The sequence below is a fragment of the Zophobas morio genome, unplaced genomic scaffold (genome assembly GCF_036711695.1).
Source record: "Zophobas morio isolate AGI-343-1 ecotype UQ-CSIRO unplaced genomic scaffold, CSIRO_AGI_Zmor_V1 ptg000006l, whole genome shotgun sequence".
Classification (NCBI taxonomy): Eukaryota; Metazoa; Arthropoda; class Insecta; order Coleoptera; family Tenebrionidae; genus Zophobas; species Zophobas morio.
Window position 1 is genome coordinate 6,586,079 of NW_026972111.1, and position 12,603 is coordinate 6,598,681.

A 12,603-nucleotide genomic window follows, 5' to 3' on the forward strand; every position below is an offset into this window, starting at 1 on the left:
TTTTTGGCTTCATAACCCTAGTTTGTTTTCAAAATTCTGATGCGATGTTGCCAAATTATTCCACTGAAAAATTGAAAAATGTTTCAGAAAATTGAGAAATAAAAAAAATCGAGAAGTTAAAAGAAGTTGAAAACCGCGAAAACGAATAACTGAAAAGCCGCAAAATCTAAAATTGTTATTCGACTTTGTTTTTATAAATTTTGATGTTTAGGATAAAATTTCTTCACAGATCCATAAACCACTGTGTTACTTTTTAATATAATTTAAAAAATAGAAAAATCGAAATATCAATTGAAAAATCGAGATGTTGAGAATCGAAAGAACGAAATACACGAAGATTGAGAAATCGTAACATGAAAAAAGGGAAAAATCTAAAACTTAAAAAGTCGAAAAATTAAAAAATCAAAAACTTAAAAATTCGAAAAATTCTTTTTTCAAATTTTTCAAATAGCCTATATACATGCTTTTATATTAATTTTATTATAGGAAGTTTGAAAATTCTTAAAACTAGTAATTTTTGCATTATTTTGGTGATTTTCAAAAACTTAAATTTTGACACTGAGGGTAAAAATGAATGGTGATGACAACCAACGGTAAATCAGCGTCTATTCTTTGAAAAAATTGGGGCCAAAATGAGAAAACGATGTCAAACACGCGGTTCCAAATTTCTGTCACAGTTTCGAGTTTTTTCTAAATTTGAGTAATCTTGCCACTCGAGATTTCAACTATACAATACGAAGAAAACCGATTGTGTGTTTATCGACAAAAATCCGCCAGTAAATTTGGAATATAGGTGTGGTGCCGTGACTTTTAAAAATCAAAAGTCTTCGAACGCGCAGCGTTGCTAACCCGTGCTAATGGCTCTATTTTGAAATATTCGAAATTTCAATGCATGATTGAAAATCATATAGTTAAAATGGTCCATTTTAAACATGTTTTAAGTTTCATGTTGTGAAAATAAGTCTACACATATTGAAACAAAAAGGCAAAACGTAAGCCCGCCCACCCGCCCTATCTCAGATTTTTTTTTATTCACCGTCAACCGAGCTTAACTGTAAAATACTTATTTCTTTACAAGAAATTAAAACCATGTTTTTAAGTATCGTGTTGTTCAAAGAATACTAAGTATATTAAGAAAAATAGGGAAAATACAAACCCCGCCCACCCACCCCATCTCAATTGTGATGATTTTTTTACTCTTAGAAACGTAAAACACGTTTAAAACGGTGAATTTTTGTAAGAAAATACGGATTTCGCAATTAGGCTGAACCGCCCCTAGGTCTTGCCAACGAATGAAAACTTCATTATTATTTACATCAGGGCGGGTATGGGCGGGGTTTAATCTTTGGCTTTAATTTTTTCTTAATATATGTACATAGTATTCTTTGAATTTCTTGTAGAAAATAATAAGGGTTTTGCAATTAAATTCCGCTCCTTTGGCTCTCGACGATTAAAAAAAAATCATTACAATTGAGATAGGGCGGGTGGGCGGGGCTTATATTTTGCCTTTTTTCTTTATATACGTAGTCGTCTTTTCAGAACAAGAAACTTAAAACATTCATACAACAAACATAAAGTTCTTGTAGACAAATATTGATTTTGCAATTAAGCCCCGCCCCTCGAATTGACAACGAATGAAACATTTTTTTTTGGTTTTATTTTTTTCTTAACATACACAGTATTCTTTGAACAGCACGATACTCGAAAACATGTTTTAATTTCTCGTAGAGACATAAGGATTTTGCAGTTAAGCTCCGCCTTCTTGGTTGATGACGAATAAAAAAAATCATCACAATGAGATCGGGTGGGAGGGCGGGGTTTATATTTTGCCTTTTTTTTCTTAATATACATAGTATTTTTTAATAACACAATACTTAAAAAGTGCTTGGTAAAATAAGACTGATTTTGGCAAATCACATTCCTCCAAAAAAGAAAGGGAGGGCAGGTGGGGCCAGCACTTGGTAAGATAAGATTGAATTTGGCAAATTACATATCTTCTAAGAAAAGAGAGGGTGGGTGGGTGGGGATAGTACTTGGTAAGATTAGACTGACTTTGGGAAGTGACATATCCTCTAAAAAAGAGAGGGTGGGTGGGTGGGGCTGGTACTTATTAAGATAAGATTGATTTTGGCAAATCACATATCTCTAAGAAAAGAGAGGGTGGGTGGGTGGGGCCAGTATTTGCTAAGATAAGATTCAATTCGGCAAATCATATATACACTAAGAAAAGAGAGGGTGGGTGGGTGGGGCTAGCACTTGGTAAGATAAGACTGACTTTGGCAAATCATATATCCTCTAAGAAAAGAGAGGGTGGGTGGGCAGGGCTAGTACTTGTTAAGATAAAACTGATTTTGCTCCTATTAATCTTGTGAAAGCTTCTGAAATTTAAAGATGTTAAATTGCAAATTTCCATAGTAACGAGTTAAATTCCTAAATCTACCCGAAATGTGCAAAATATGATGAGTTTTTAGTTGTGATTTAGCATTGCATTCATATTTTTAGGATTGCTTGTACAGGTGGGTCAAAGAAATTAATAAATGTGTCAATTTATTTTATTAATTAAATCAGAAACGGTTCACTCCATTTTTCCAAAAAATTTTGGGAATGCAATATTGTTATTTTTAGTATTACAGTGCACGAATCCAAGGCGTCCTTGCAAAAATGTTGATGACGTCCATCCCAAAATTCTGTAAAGTAAAAACTCAACTCAAAAATGTTGGTTATGTTTCACTGTACTTTAGGTGCGAGGGAAGTTCTACCGAAACAGCTTTCGACCAATTTTTTTAAGAATGTGAAATCTTCTCGAGAGCCCCAAATGCCTTTTTTTAAGAATATTAAATCTTGTCGAGGTTCCCAACTGTCTTTCTTGAAATATGTGAAACCTTCTCGTGGGTCCCAACTGTCCTTTTTAAAATTGTAAAACCTTCTCATGGGCTCCAAGTGTTTTTTTTTAAGAATGTGAAACCTTCTCAGGGGATCCAAATATCTTTTTTAAGAATGTAAAACCTTCTCAGGGGCCCCAAGTGTTTTTGTTTTAAATATGAAACCTTCTCGGGGGACCCAAATATCTTTTTTAAGAATGTAAAACCTTCTTGGGAGCCCCAAATGACTTTTTTTAAATGTGAAACCTTCTCGGGGCTACCAACTATCTTTTTAAAAATGGTAAACCTTCTCGGGGGTTCCAAATGTCTTTTTCGAAATATGTGAAACCTTCTCGTGGGTCCCAACTGTCCTTTTTAAAAATGTAAAACCTCCTCAGGGGCGCCAAGTGCTTTTTTTTTAAGAATGTGAAAACTTCTCAGTGGATCCAAATATCTTTTTTAAGAATGTAAAACCTTCTCAGGGGCCCCAAGTGTTTTTTTTAAGAATGTGAAACCTTCTTGTGGGTCCCAACTGTCCATTTTAAAAATGTAAAACCGTCTCAGGGGCCCCAAATGTTTTTGTTTTAAATGTGAAACCTTCTCGGGGGTCCCAAATATCTTTTTTAAGAATGTAAAACCTTCTTGGGAGCCCCAAATGACTTTTTTTAAATGTGAAACCTTCTCGGGACTACCAAGTATCTTTTTAAAAATGGTAAACCTTCTCGAGGGTTCCAAATGTCTTTTTCGAAATATGTGAAACCTTCTCGTGGGTCCCAACTGTCCTTTTTAAAAATGTAAATCCTTCTCAGGGGCGCCAAATATCTTTGTTAAGATTGTGAAATGTTCTCGGGTTCCCAACTGTCCTTTTTTAAGAATGTAAAACCGTCTCTGGGGCCTCAAATGTCTTTTTTTAACGTGAAACCTTCTCGGGGTTCCCAACTGTCTTTCTTAAAAATGTAAAACTAATTTTTTGTGTGGTGTCTGTTCCTTTCTCGAGCGTTCCATAGCCACAGCTTTTACGACTAAAGAACATTTGAAATTTGAACTTGGCGCGGAAAATAATTAGCTCGGATTGGATAAAACGGGGAAAATGGTGACGTCAGGCTCATTACGTACCTACCTATTGCAATGAGATGTAAAAATCGCCCTTTTAGACAGGTTTAAAATTGTATTTTGTGGATAGGCAACCAATAATACACTCTTTAATATAAATCTGTATTTTATGTAATTCGAGAAATAAAACAATTAGAAACGAATGAGCAGAAAGGAAGATATAAAACACAAAGAAAACAGTTGGAACAAAATAAACAGATCCCGAAACTGTCAAAAAAACAAAACAAAACTGGCAGCGAATAGACAGACGGCGAATTATTCCCATAAATTCCAATAAAAACGAACATTTTAACAAAGATACGTGTCAAGTAACCGTTTTCCTACGAATATGAAGTATTAATCAATTCTTTCGAGAATGACACCTATTGTTAGATAATCGAAACTTGTACCACACTCGAACACATTTTCTAACGATTATTATTAACCAGTGTAAACTTAAACTCTTTGTATGGTGTGACACAACCCGAGCTGCGACTTCTCCTCAAAGTAAATACACCAGAAAATATTTTGGTTGTACATTTCTCAGCAAAAGTTTTTAAATTTTCAAGTGTACAACTCGGTGCAGAGTAATTGTATGTATATACCTACACACAGTCTTGTATTTTCGATATTAGTAATGTACGAAAAAAAGTATATAACACAAAATATGGAGGACAAAAATCATGTATTTCTTTATTTTGGAGAGGTGAGAATTTAAGTTTCTCGTCGTAGTTTGTCACCTTCTTCGGTGATTCTACACTATAGACAGGTATAATACACACTCCAAATTTCTAAGCCCCAATAAACCTGCCGCATATTATACTCTTTACCCGATCTTCGCAAAATAGCCACCTAATAAACCAAGGTGCGAGTTTCACACTGACGAGGGTCTCTTCATAAACCTGTAAGAAAATATTAAAGCCCTCCCGTTTTTCGAGTCTACGAGAGTATTAATTTGACTGATGGAAACTTCAAGATCCTTTCTCTTAAAATGGATCAATGTTTAGATTAGTGTGAATACCATAAATGAACTATTGTCATCGAGTGCGAAGCTAAGAAGTATATTATAATGTAATACTTCATCCAAAACATTTAGAAACTTTAGTTATGACTTTATAAACAAAGGGTGAAGTCTGAATAAATGAATTTCCTAACAATTTTGCATGGTAAATGCGATTTAAATTTTATAAAATAATCTACTCCTGTATTTGTGGTCTATGAATCCGCATTGATTGTTTATCGTAGACTTTCAGATTTTCGCAAAAAAATTCTAGTCGGGAAATAACTAACACGAGTTATCATAAAATAAATAAAATCAAATTTAAAATTTGGCGATTGGTAGCAGCTTTCGGTTGTTTGAGTACGGCTTTTGATTAGAAAATTACGGTACCATCTTCCACAATTTTTCAAATTACAAATACTCTTTTATTTTCAATGTTACAAATATACTTACACAAGTAAACGAATAAAAACTAATAAAGTTTACACCATTAAGTATGACTTTATTACTTTATTTAAAACCTACATCTACCCGTGAGTCTGATCATCCTCGACGAAATCCCTCGCCACGTCCCTCGTCACGCACTCAACATGACTCACCTTATTCCTAAACTTAACCCCATAAAACTTATGCGCATGCTCCAACAGCTCCGGCCTGAAAGTAGTCGTAATGAACTGCGCTTCCCCCGACAGCTCGTGGATCATATTCGCCACCGCCTTCCTGTGCTGCGCGTCTAACGCTTGATCAATTTCATCAAACAAATAAAACGGCGCTGGATCGCACTTCTGAATAGCAAAGATCAACCCCAACGCCACCAGCGACTTCTGTCCACCCGACAACTGATTCATCTCCTTCATTTCCGCGTCGGAATCCGTGAACGAGACTTTGATCCCGATCCCGCTGAACTGGTCGGAGTTGGTGTCTTCCGGACCCACGTCGCGGCCCTCTTCGTTATCCACGGTTTTCAGCACGAGTTTGGCTTTACCCGTCGGTACTAACTTTTTAAATACTTCGGTGAAGTACTTGGAGACTTGCTTGAACGTGAACTGGATTGCTTCCAGTTTGCGCTGCTCCAGCATCGCGATGAGCTCTTTGATTTTCTCGCCGCTGGAAATAGCCGTTTACCCATGAAGCTTGAAAGTGAGGATACTTACCCTCGATCGAGTTCTTCTTTGCGTTTTTGTAGCTTCTCCTTTTGGTCTGAGAAGCTCATGAACTGGTCCAAGGCTTTTTTATTGACGTGACTGAACTTCTTCAGTTGGTTGTTGGTTTTTTCTAGTTCTTTGAAGAGCTGGTAATGAACAATGGAGAGTTTTAATGTTATACTGTTTCGAGTGTGTATAATTGAAATAATTTTAAATTGAAGCCAACGTAAGTACTGGGTTAAGGTGGTATCACTCAGAATTGTCACACAACAGTTGAAAATAAATAACTTTTCACGTAGTCCAAACGCTCTTTAGTGTTCTCTAGTCACTTTTCAAATATCTTAACGCCTGCTATTGAATCCGAAATTCCCCGTAGATCACAAATGCAACCTTTTTTTGAATTTTCGTGTCAAAAACAATCCCATGATTAATGGAATTTCAATCGCCAAATTTTTAAATTCTCACTGACACCCTGTATTTTTATTAGTACCATATCTTACTCTGTTTTTGTTCGTGTTCTTCTAATGTGTCTTTTAAAAAGTAACTTATAATTAATTTTAAATTTCGAAAATAGAAAAATTAAAATATAGAAACACTGAAAACTCGAGAAATCGAAAAACTTAAAATTTTAAAAATTGAAAACTTAAAATATCGAAAAGTTGAAAGATTGTGAAAACCGAAAGTTCAAAAAACGAAAAATTAAAAATTCAAAAAGTAAAAAGTCGAGAAATCGAAAAATCCAGAACGTGAAAAATCCAAAAGTCGAAATACTAAAAAATCCCAAAATTGGAAAATTGAAGAATCGAAAAACTGAGAAAACCCACAAAATTGAAAGAAATATCCAAAAATTGGGACATTAAAAAATTGAAAAATTGGGAAATCGAAAAAGCGAATAATTGCAAACCTAAAGAATCGAAAAACTGAAAAATCTGGAGCCTGAAAAATCGAAAAATTGAAGAACTGAAAAATCGAAACCTTCGCAAGTCGAAAATGGGAAAACCTAAAGATAGATTAATTGAGAAATCGGAAAACTGAAAATTTAGAAACGTCAAAACTTGAAAATTAAAAAAATTGGAAAATTGAAAAATCGGAAAAATCAAAAATCGAAAAGCCGAAAAGTAAAAAAACGAAAAACCGATTAATCGAAACATCCGAATCTCGATAAATCGAGTTCTCAAAAAATTGAAAACTCGAAAAATTCACAAATCGAAATATATATAAAACAGTCGAAAATTGAAAAATCTAAAGTATAAAAAACAAAAAACTGAAGAATTGAAAAATCGAAACTGCGAATTCGAGAAACGGTAAAATAAATATACAGGGTGTCCCAGAATTCGCGCCATTCCCGTGAATGACATGTTCCCTGTCCCGAACTGTGCCGTAATTCGCAAAAAGAATTTTCCAGGCTTTAACCGTGTGAGAACTGGAAGGCGATTAAGTTGACCAATAGAGAGGCTGCTTTTATATCCGAACGTTTCTATGTTCAAAGTTATCTATGCCAAGAACAAAAAATCGGGTAATACTAAAGTTGAATGAATTTTTTCCGAATCCCCCTCCGTCAACAAGAGGAAACAGAAGTGTGGTTATAAATTTAATCATTTTGACAATTGTTTGTCATAAACTGTCACGAAGTTTATCACTGACCTGAAGAGACGCGTCTGCGCCAAAGATGACTGATTAATGTACACAGAGACATCAAGGTTTACTTTAAGGCAAGTAGCATGGGACAGAAGTTATTTCTGCTGCCATTCTGGTTAAATTGTGTTTAACTGGGCTGTACATGTCATAAGAGAAGCTGTTTCATTTCATCGTAGGTAAATAATACATTTATTACTATTCTACATAGAGTAGCTACCGAAGAGCAGGTATTAGAAGTCATTTTCTTAGAGCCCCGTGAATAATCGTCGGCACCCAGACCAACATGTGTTTCACCGATTGTTACATCGAGCAAGAGAAGATGGATCTTTTCAACCTAGTCGGAAAGGCCATGCTGGGGCTCCACGGAATGTACGTGTAGGTGCTGAAGAGCAAGTGTTAGAAAACATGGAAGCGGATCCTAGGAGAAGTGTCCTCTACGTAGCGCAAATGAGTGGATGCTCAAGATCGACCACTCATCGTATCCTTCAAGAGAGAAGACTGCATCCTTACCATTACACGAGAGTGCAGCATCTGCGACCAACCGACTACCCGCGACGAGTACATTTTACTCAATGGTTACTGCGACAAAATGAACTAAATCCTGATTTTACACGGCGCATTCTTTTCACCGACGAATGTTCATTTTCCCGAGAAGGAATGTTTAATGCACACAATTGGCATTTCTGGGCACACGAAAATCCACATCTCACTAGGGTGAGAGCATATCAGGAGCGATTTACTATTAATCTATGGGCTGGAATAATTGGTACTACTGTGGTAAAAATTTTAATGCATCTGATAAAATTATCACTAAACTCCGTTCCTGTTTTTTTAGGTGGGGCCGTTTGTGTTACCTGATCGCCTTAATGGGGATGCATATGCTAATTTTCTACGACTAGAGCTTCCGGCATTGTTGGAAGACGTTCCTTTGAATGTACGGCGGAATATGTGGTTTCAGCACGACGGCGCTCCTCCACATAATTCGATACTTGTACGATGAAAATTGAAAAGAGTATCGTCATAGGTGGATTGGGCGTGGCAGTACTAACATCTGGCCTCCTAGATCTCCAGACCTTTCTGCTTTGGACTTTTTTTTTTTTGGAATCAAATTAAAAATTACGTATATAGAGAACCCCTAGATATGTTAGAAGAACTGGAAGAGAGACTGCACGAAGCCTACGCTACAGTTACTCCTGAGATGTTAAATAATACACAACACAACATAATTCGACGAGCTAGAATTTGCATTGAAGTTAATGGTGGTCATTTTGAGCACATTGTTTAATAACGTTATAGTACAACGATTCCAGCCCATAGATTAATAGTATTGCTCTTGATATGCTCTCACGTTAGCGAAATGTAGATTTTCGTTTGCCCAGAAGTGCCAATTGTGCGCATTAAATATTCCTTTTCGGGAAAATGAACATTCGTCGGCGAAAAGAATGTGCCGTGAAAAATCAGGATTTAGTTCATTTTGTCGCAGTAACCATTTAGCAACATGCACTCGTCGCGCAGTCGGCTCGTCGCAGATGCTGCACTTTCGTCAATAGTAAGGATGCAGATTTTTCTCTGTAAAGATACGATGCATGATCGATCTTGAGCATCCAATCATTTGTGCCACTTGTTCTTCACCGTCTATGCGTATAATCCGTGGAGCCCCAGCACGGCTTTCGGAATAGGCTGAAAAGATCCATCTTCTTTTGCTGGATGCAACAAACGACGAAACAAATGCTGGTCAAGGAGCCGATGATTGGGGAAAAGACCTGTATATTCGCGCACAGCAGTGGCTGCATAGCATGTACATTCTCCATAAATTAACATCATTTCCAAATATTCTTTATAGATACTAGTATGAATAAGACATCAATAACTTAGCGGTATTGGTACTGATTTGTTTATAGTTTGTATTGTTCTTAAAAAAAATTGCAACTAAACGATTTTTGTTATAATTTTTATTCGTATCTTTTCAATCTCTAGAAAGTACTCACAACTTTAAAGAAACTGTTTTAAATCATCATGTGCAACATCAATATTATTCTTGAATAAGTCTCAGTTTTCAGTATCTCCCCCACATGATTGACACCACAGCAGATACCTATGATCTTAATACACCAGAGAAGTGGAGTCTCGTCTCTTTTTTCGTTGCTTAGATTAGGTATCAGCAACAAAGCTGTTCAGTAAAAATTGATACTGTTTATTGAAAATCATAAGCACCGATTAATCAAAAGCGATATTTATGTTTTAGTATACTTAATAACGTTCTTTGAATGGACATGTGGTACTCTTTTTTAGAAATAACGATAAACTTAATATCAGGCATATGATGCATTCTGAAAATGTACTAATTTTCGTTAAAAAGAACAACACATTATTCACAGGGCTCTAAGAAAATGACTTCTAATACCTGCTCTTCGGTATCTACACTATGTAGAATAGTAATAAATGTATTATTTGCCTACGATGAAATGAAACAGCTTCTCTTATGACATGCACAGCCCAGTTAAACACAATTTAACTAGAATGGCAGCAGAAATAACTTCTGTCCCATGCTACTTGCCTTAAAGTAAACCTTGACGTCTCTGTGTACATTAATCAGTCATCTTTGGCGCAGAAGCATCTCTTCAGGTCAGTGATGAACTTCGTGACAGTTTATGACAAACAATTGTCGAAATGATTAAATTTATAACCACACTTCTGTTTCCTTTTGTTGACGGAGGGGGATTCGGAAAAAATTCATTCAACTTTAGTATTACCCGATTTTTTGTTCTTGGCATAGGTAACTTTGAACATAGAAACGTTCGGATATAAAAGCAGGCTCACTATTGGTCAACTTAATCGCCTTCCAGTTCTCACACGGTTAAAGCCTGGACAATTCTTTTTGCGAATTACGGCACAGTTCGGGACTGGGAACATGTCATTCACGGGAATGGCGCGAATTCTGGGACACCCTGTATATATATATTAATCGAAAAATCGGAAAACTGAAAATTGTGAAAATTTAGCAACGTCAAAATTTGAAAAACTGTAAAATAGAAATACTGAAGAACTAGAAAATCGAAAAATCTAAAATTTAAAACATTGAACAATTGAAATATCACAAAATTGAAAAATGGAGAAATCCAAACATCAAAGAATCAAAAAAGAAAAATTCGAAAATCTAAAACTTACAAAGAGAGTGCACCGTTTTTTGAGTTTTCGTGTCCCATCTAGTGAATCATCATATCGAATAGTTAATTGTGTGGAAAGATAATGAGACGTAAATTTGAGGCAAAAACAATCTCATGATAAATGGAATTTCAATCGCCAAATTTTTAAATTCTCACTGACACCCTGTATATTTATTAGTACCATATCTTACTCTGCTTTTGTTCTCATTCTTCTAATGTGTCTTTTAAAGTAACTTATAATTAACTTTAAATTTCGAAAATTGAAAAATTCAAATATAGAAGAACTGAAAACTCGAGAAATCGAAAAACTTAAAATTTTAAAAATTGAAAGCTTAAAATATCGAAAAGTCGAAAAAAAATTAAGAAATCGAAGTGTAAAACTGTCGAAAATTTGAGAAATCTAAAGATGTAAAAAACGAAAAACTGAAGAATTGAAGAAATGAAAAACCGAAACTGCGAATTCAAGAAACGGTAAAATAAAAAAAAATATATATATTAATCGAAAAATCGGAAAACTGAAAATTTAGCAACGTCAAAATTTGAAAAACTGTAAAATCGAAAATTTAAAACATTGAACAATTGAAATATCACAAAATTGAAAAATGTAGAAATCCAAACATCAAAGAATCAAAAAAGAAAAATTCGAAAATCTAAAACTTAAAAATCGAAAAACTGAAAAATTGACAAATCGAAATTCAGAATTAAAAAAAAATGAAAAATCGGATAACTGAAAAATCAAAACATCGAAAAATTGGAAAATCAAAAAACCGAGATATCCAAAAATCGAAAAATTGAGAAATAGAAAAAAATTGAGAAATTGAGCAATCAAAACATCCAAACATCTGAATTCGATAAATCGAGAAATTAAAAAAATTTAAAAATTTTAAAAAAGAAAAATTAAAATATCGAAAAGTTGAAAAAAAATTAAGAAATCGAAGTGTAAAACTGTCGAAAATTTGAGAAATCTAAAGTTTAACGAAAAATTGAAAATCCAAAAAGTAAAAAAGGGCTCGAATCCCAAAAAGCGCAAACCGAAAAATTTAAAAATTGGAAAATCGACGAATTGAAAAATCGAAAGAAACAACAAAAATTAAGGTAATGGAAAACAAAAAATAAAAATCGAGGACTTGAAGAATTGAGGAGACGGAAAATTGAAAAAGGGCACAATTAAGAATCGAGAATGTGAAAAATGGACAAATGAGAAATAAAAAAACCAAAAAGTGTATAATAAAAACTTAAAAAATGTACAAAGTGAAAATCAAACTTGAAAATTTGAAGAAAAATTGCTAAAAACCTGAAAATTTTAATAAAGTTTAATAAAGGAAAAATTGTAAAATAGAAAGAAACAACAAAAAATTAAGGAAATCAAAAAAGGAAAATTGTGATATAAAATCGAAAAAGTGAAAATTAAAAAATCGGAAACAAAAAATTGGAAAAGGGAAAAATGAAAATCTGTAATATTGAAAAATTGCCAAATTGAAAACCTGATGCAAACAGAAAAATTGAAAATTTTGGAAGTCGAGAAATTGTAAAATTGAAAAATCAAAAATAAAAAACGAAAAATTACAAAATGAAAACTTGAAGAATCTTACGAATCGAAAAAGTGAAAAATCAGAAAAAAAAGAAATATGTATTATGAAATAGAAATATTTAAAATTAAAGAAATTAGAAAATCGGAAGACTGGAAATCCAAAAACTGC

General features: G+C 34.2%; 1 protein-coding gene across 1 annotated transcript in view; it reads right to left on the reverse strand.

Moving 5' to 3' along the window:
• Window positions 1–5,355: 5,355 nt before the first annotated feature.
• LOC135123449 (structural maintenance of chromosomes protein 3) overlaps window positions 5,356–12,603 on the reverse strand; it is a 31,264-nt gene continuing 24,016 nt past the window's right edge. The window contains exons 6-7 of the mRNA XM_064048103.1: window positions 6,108–6,244; window positions 5,356–6,060 (exon numbers count right to left, since the gene is read on the reverse strand). Of these exons, the coding sequence (XP_063904173.1) occupies window positions 5,481–6,060; window positions 6,108–6,244 (717 nt within the window). The 3' untranslated portion in view covers window positions 5,356–5,480. The remainder of the gene's footprint in view (window positions 6,061–6,107; window positions 6,245–12,603) is intronic.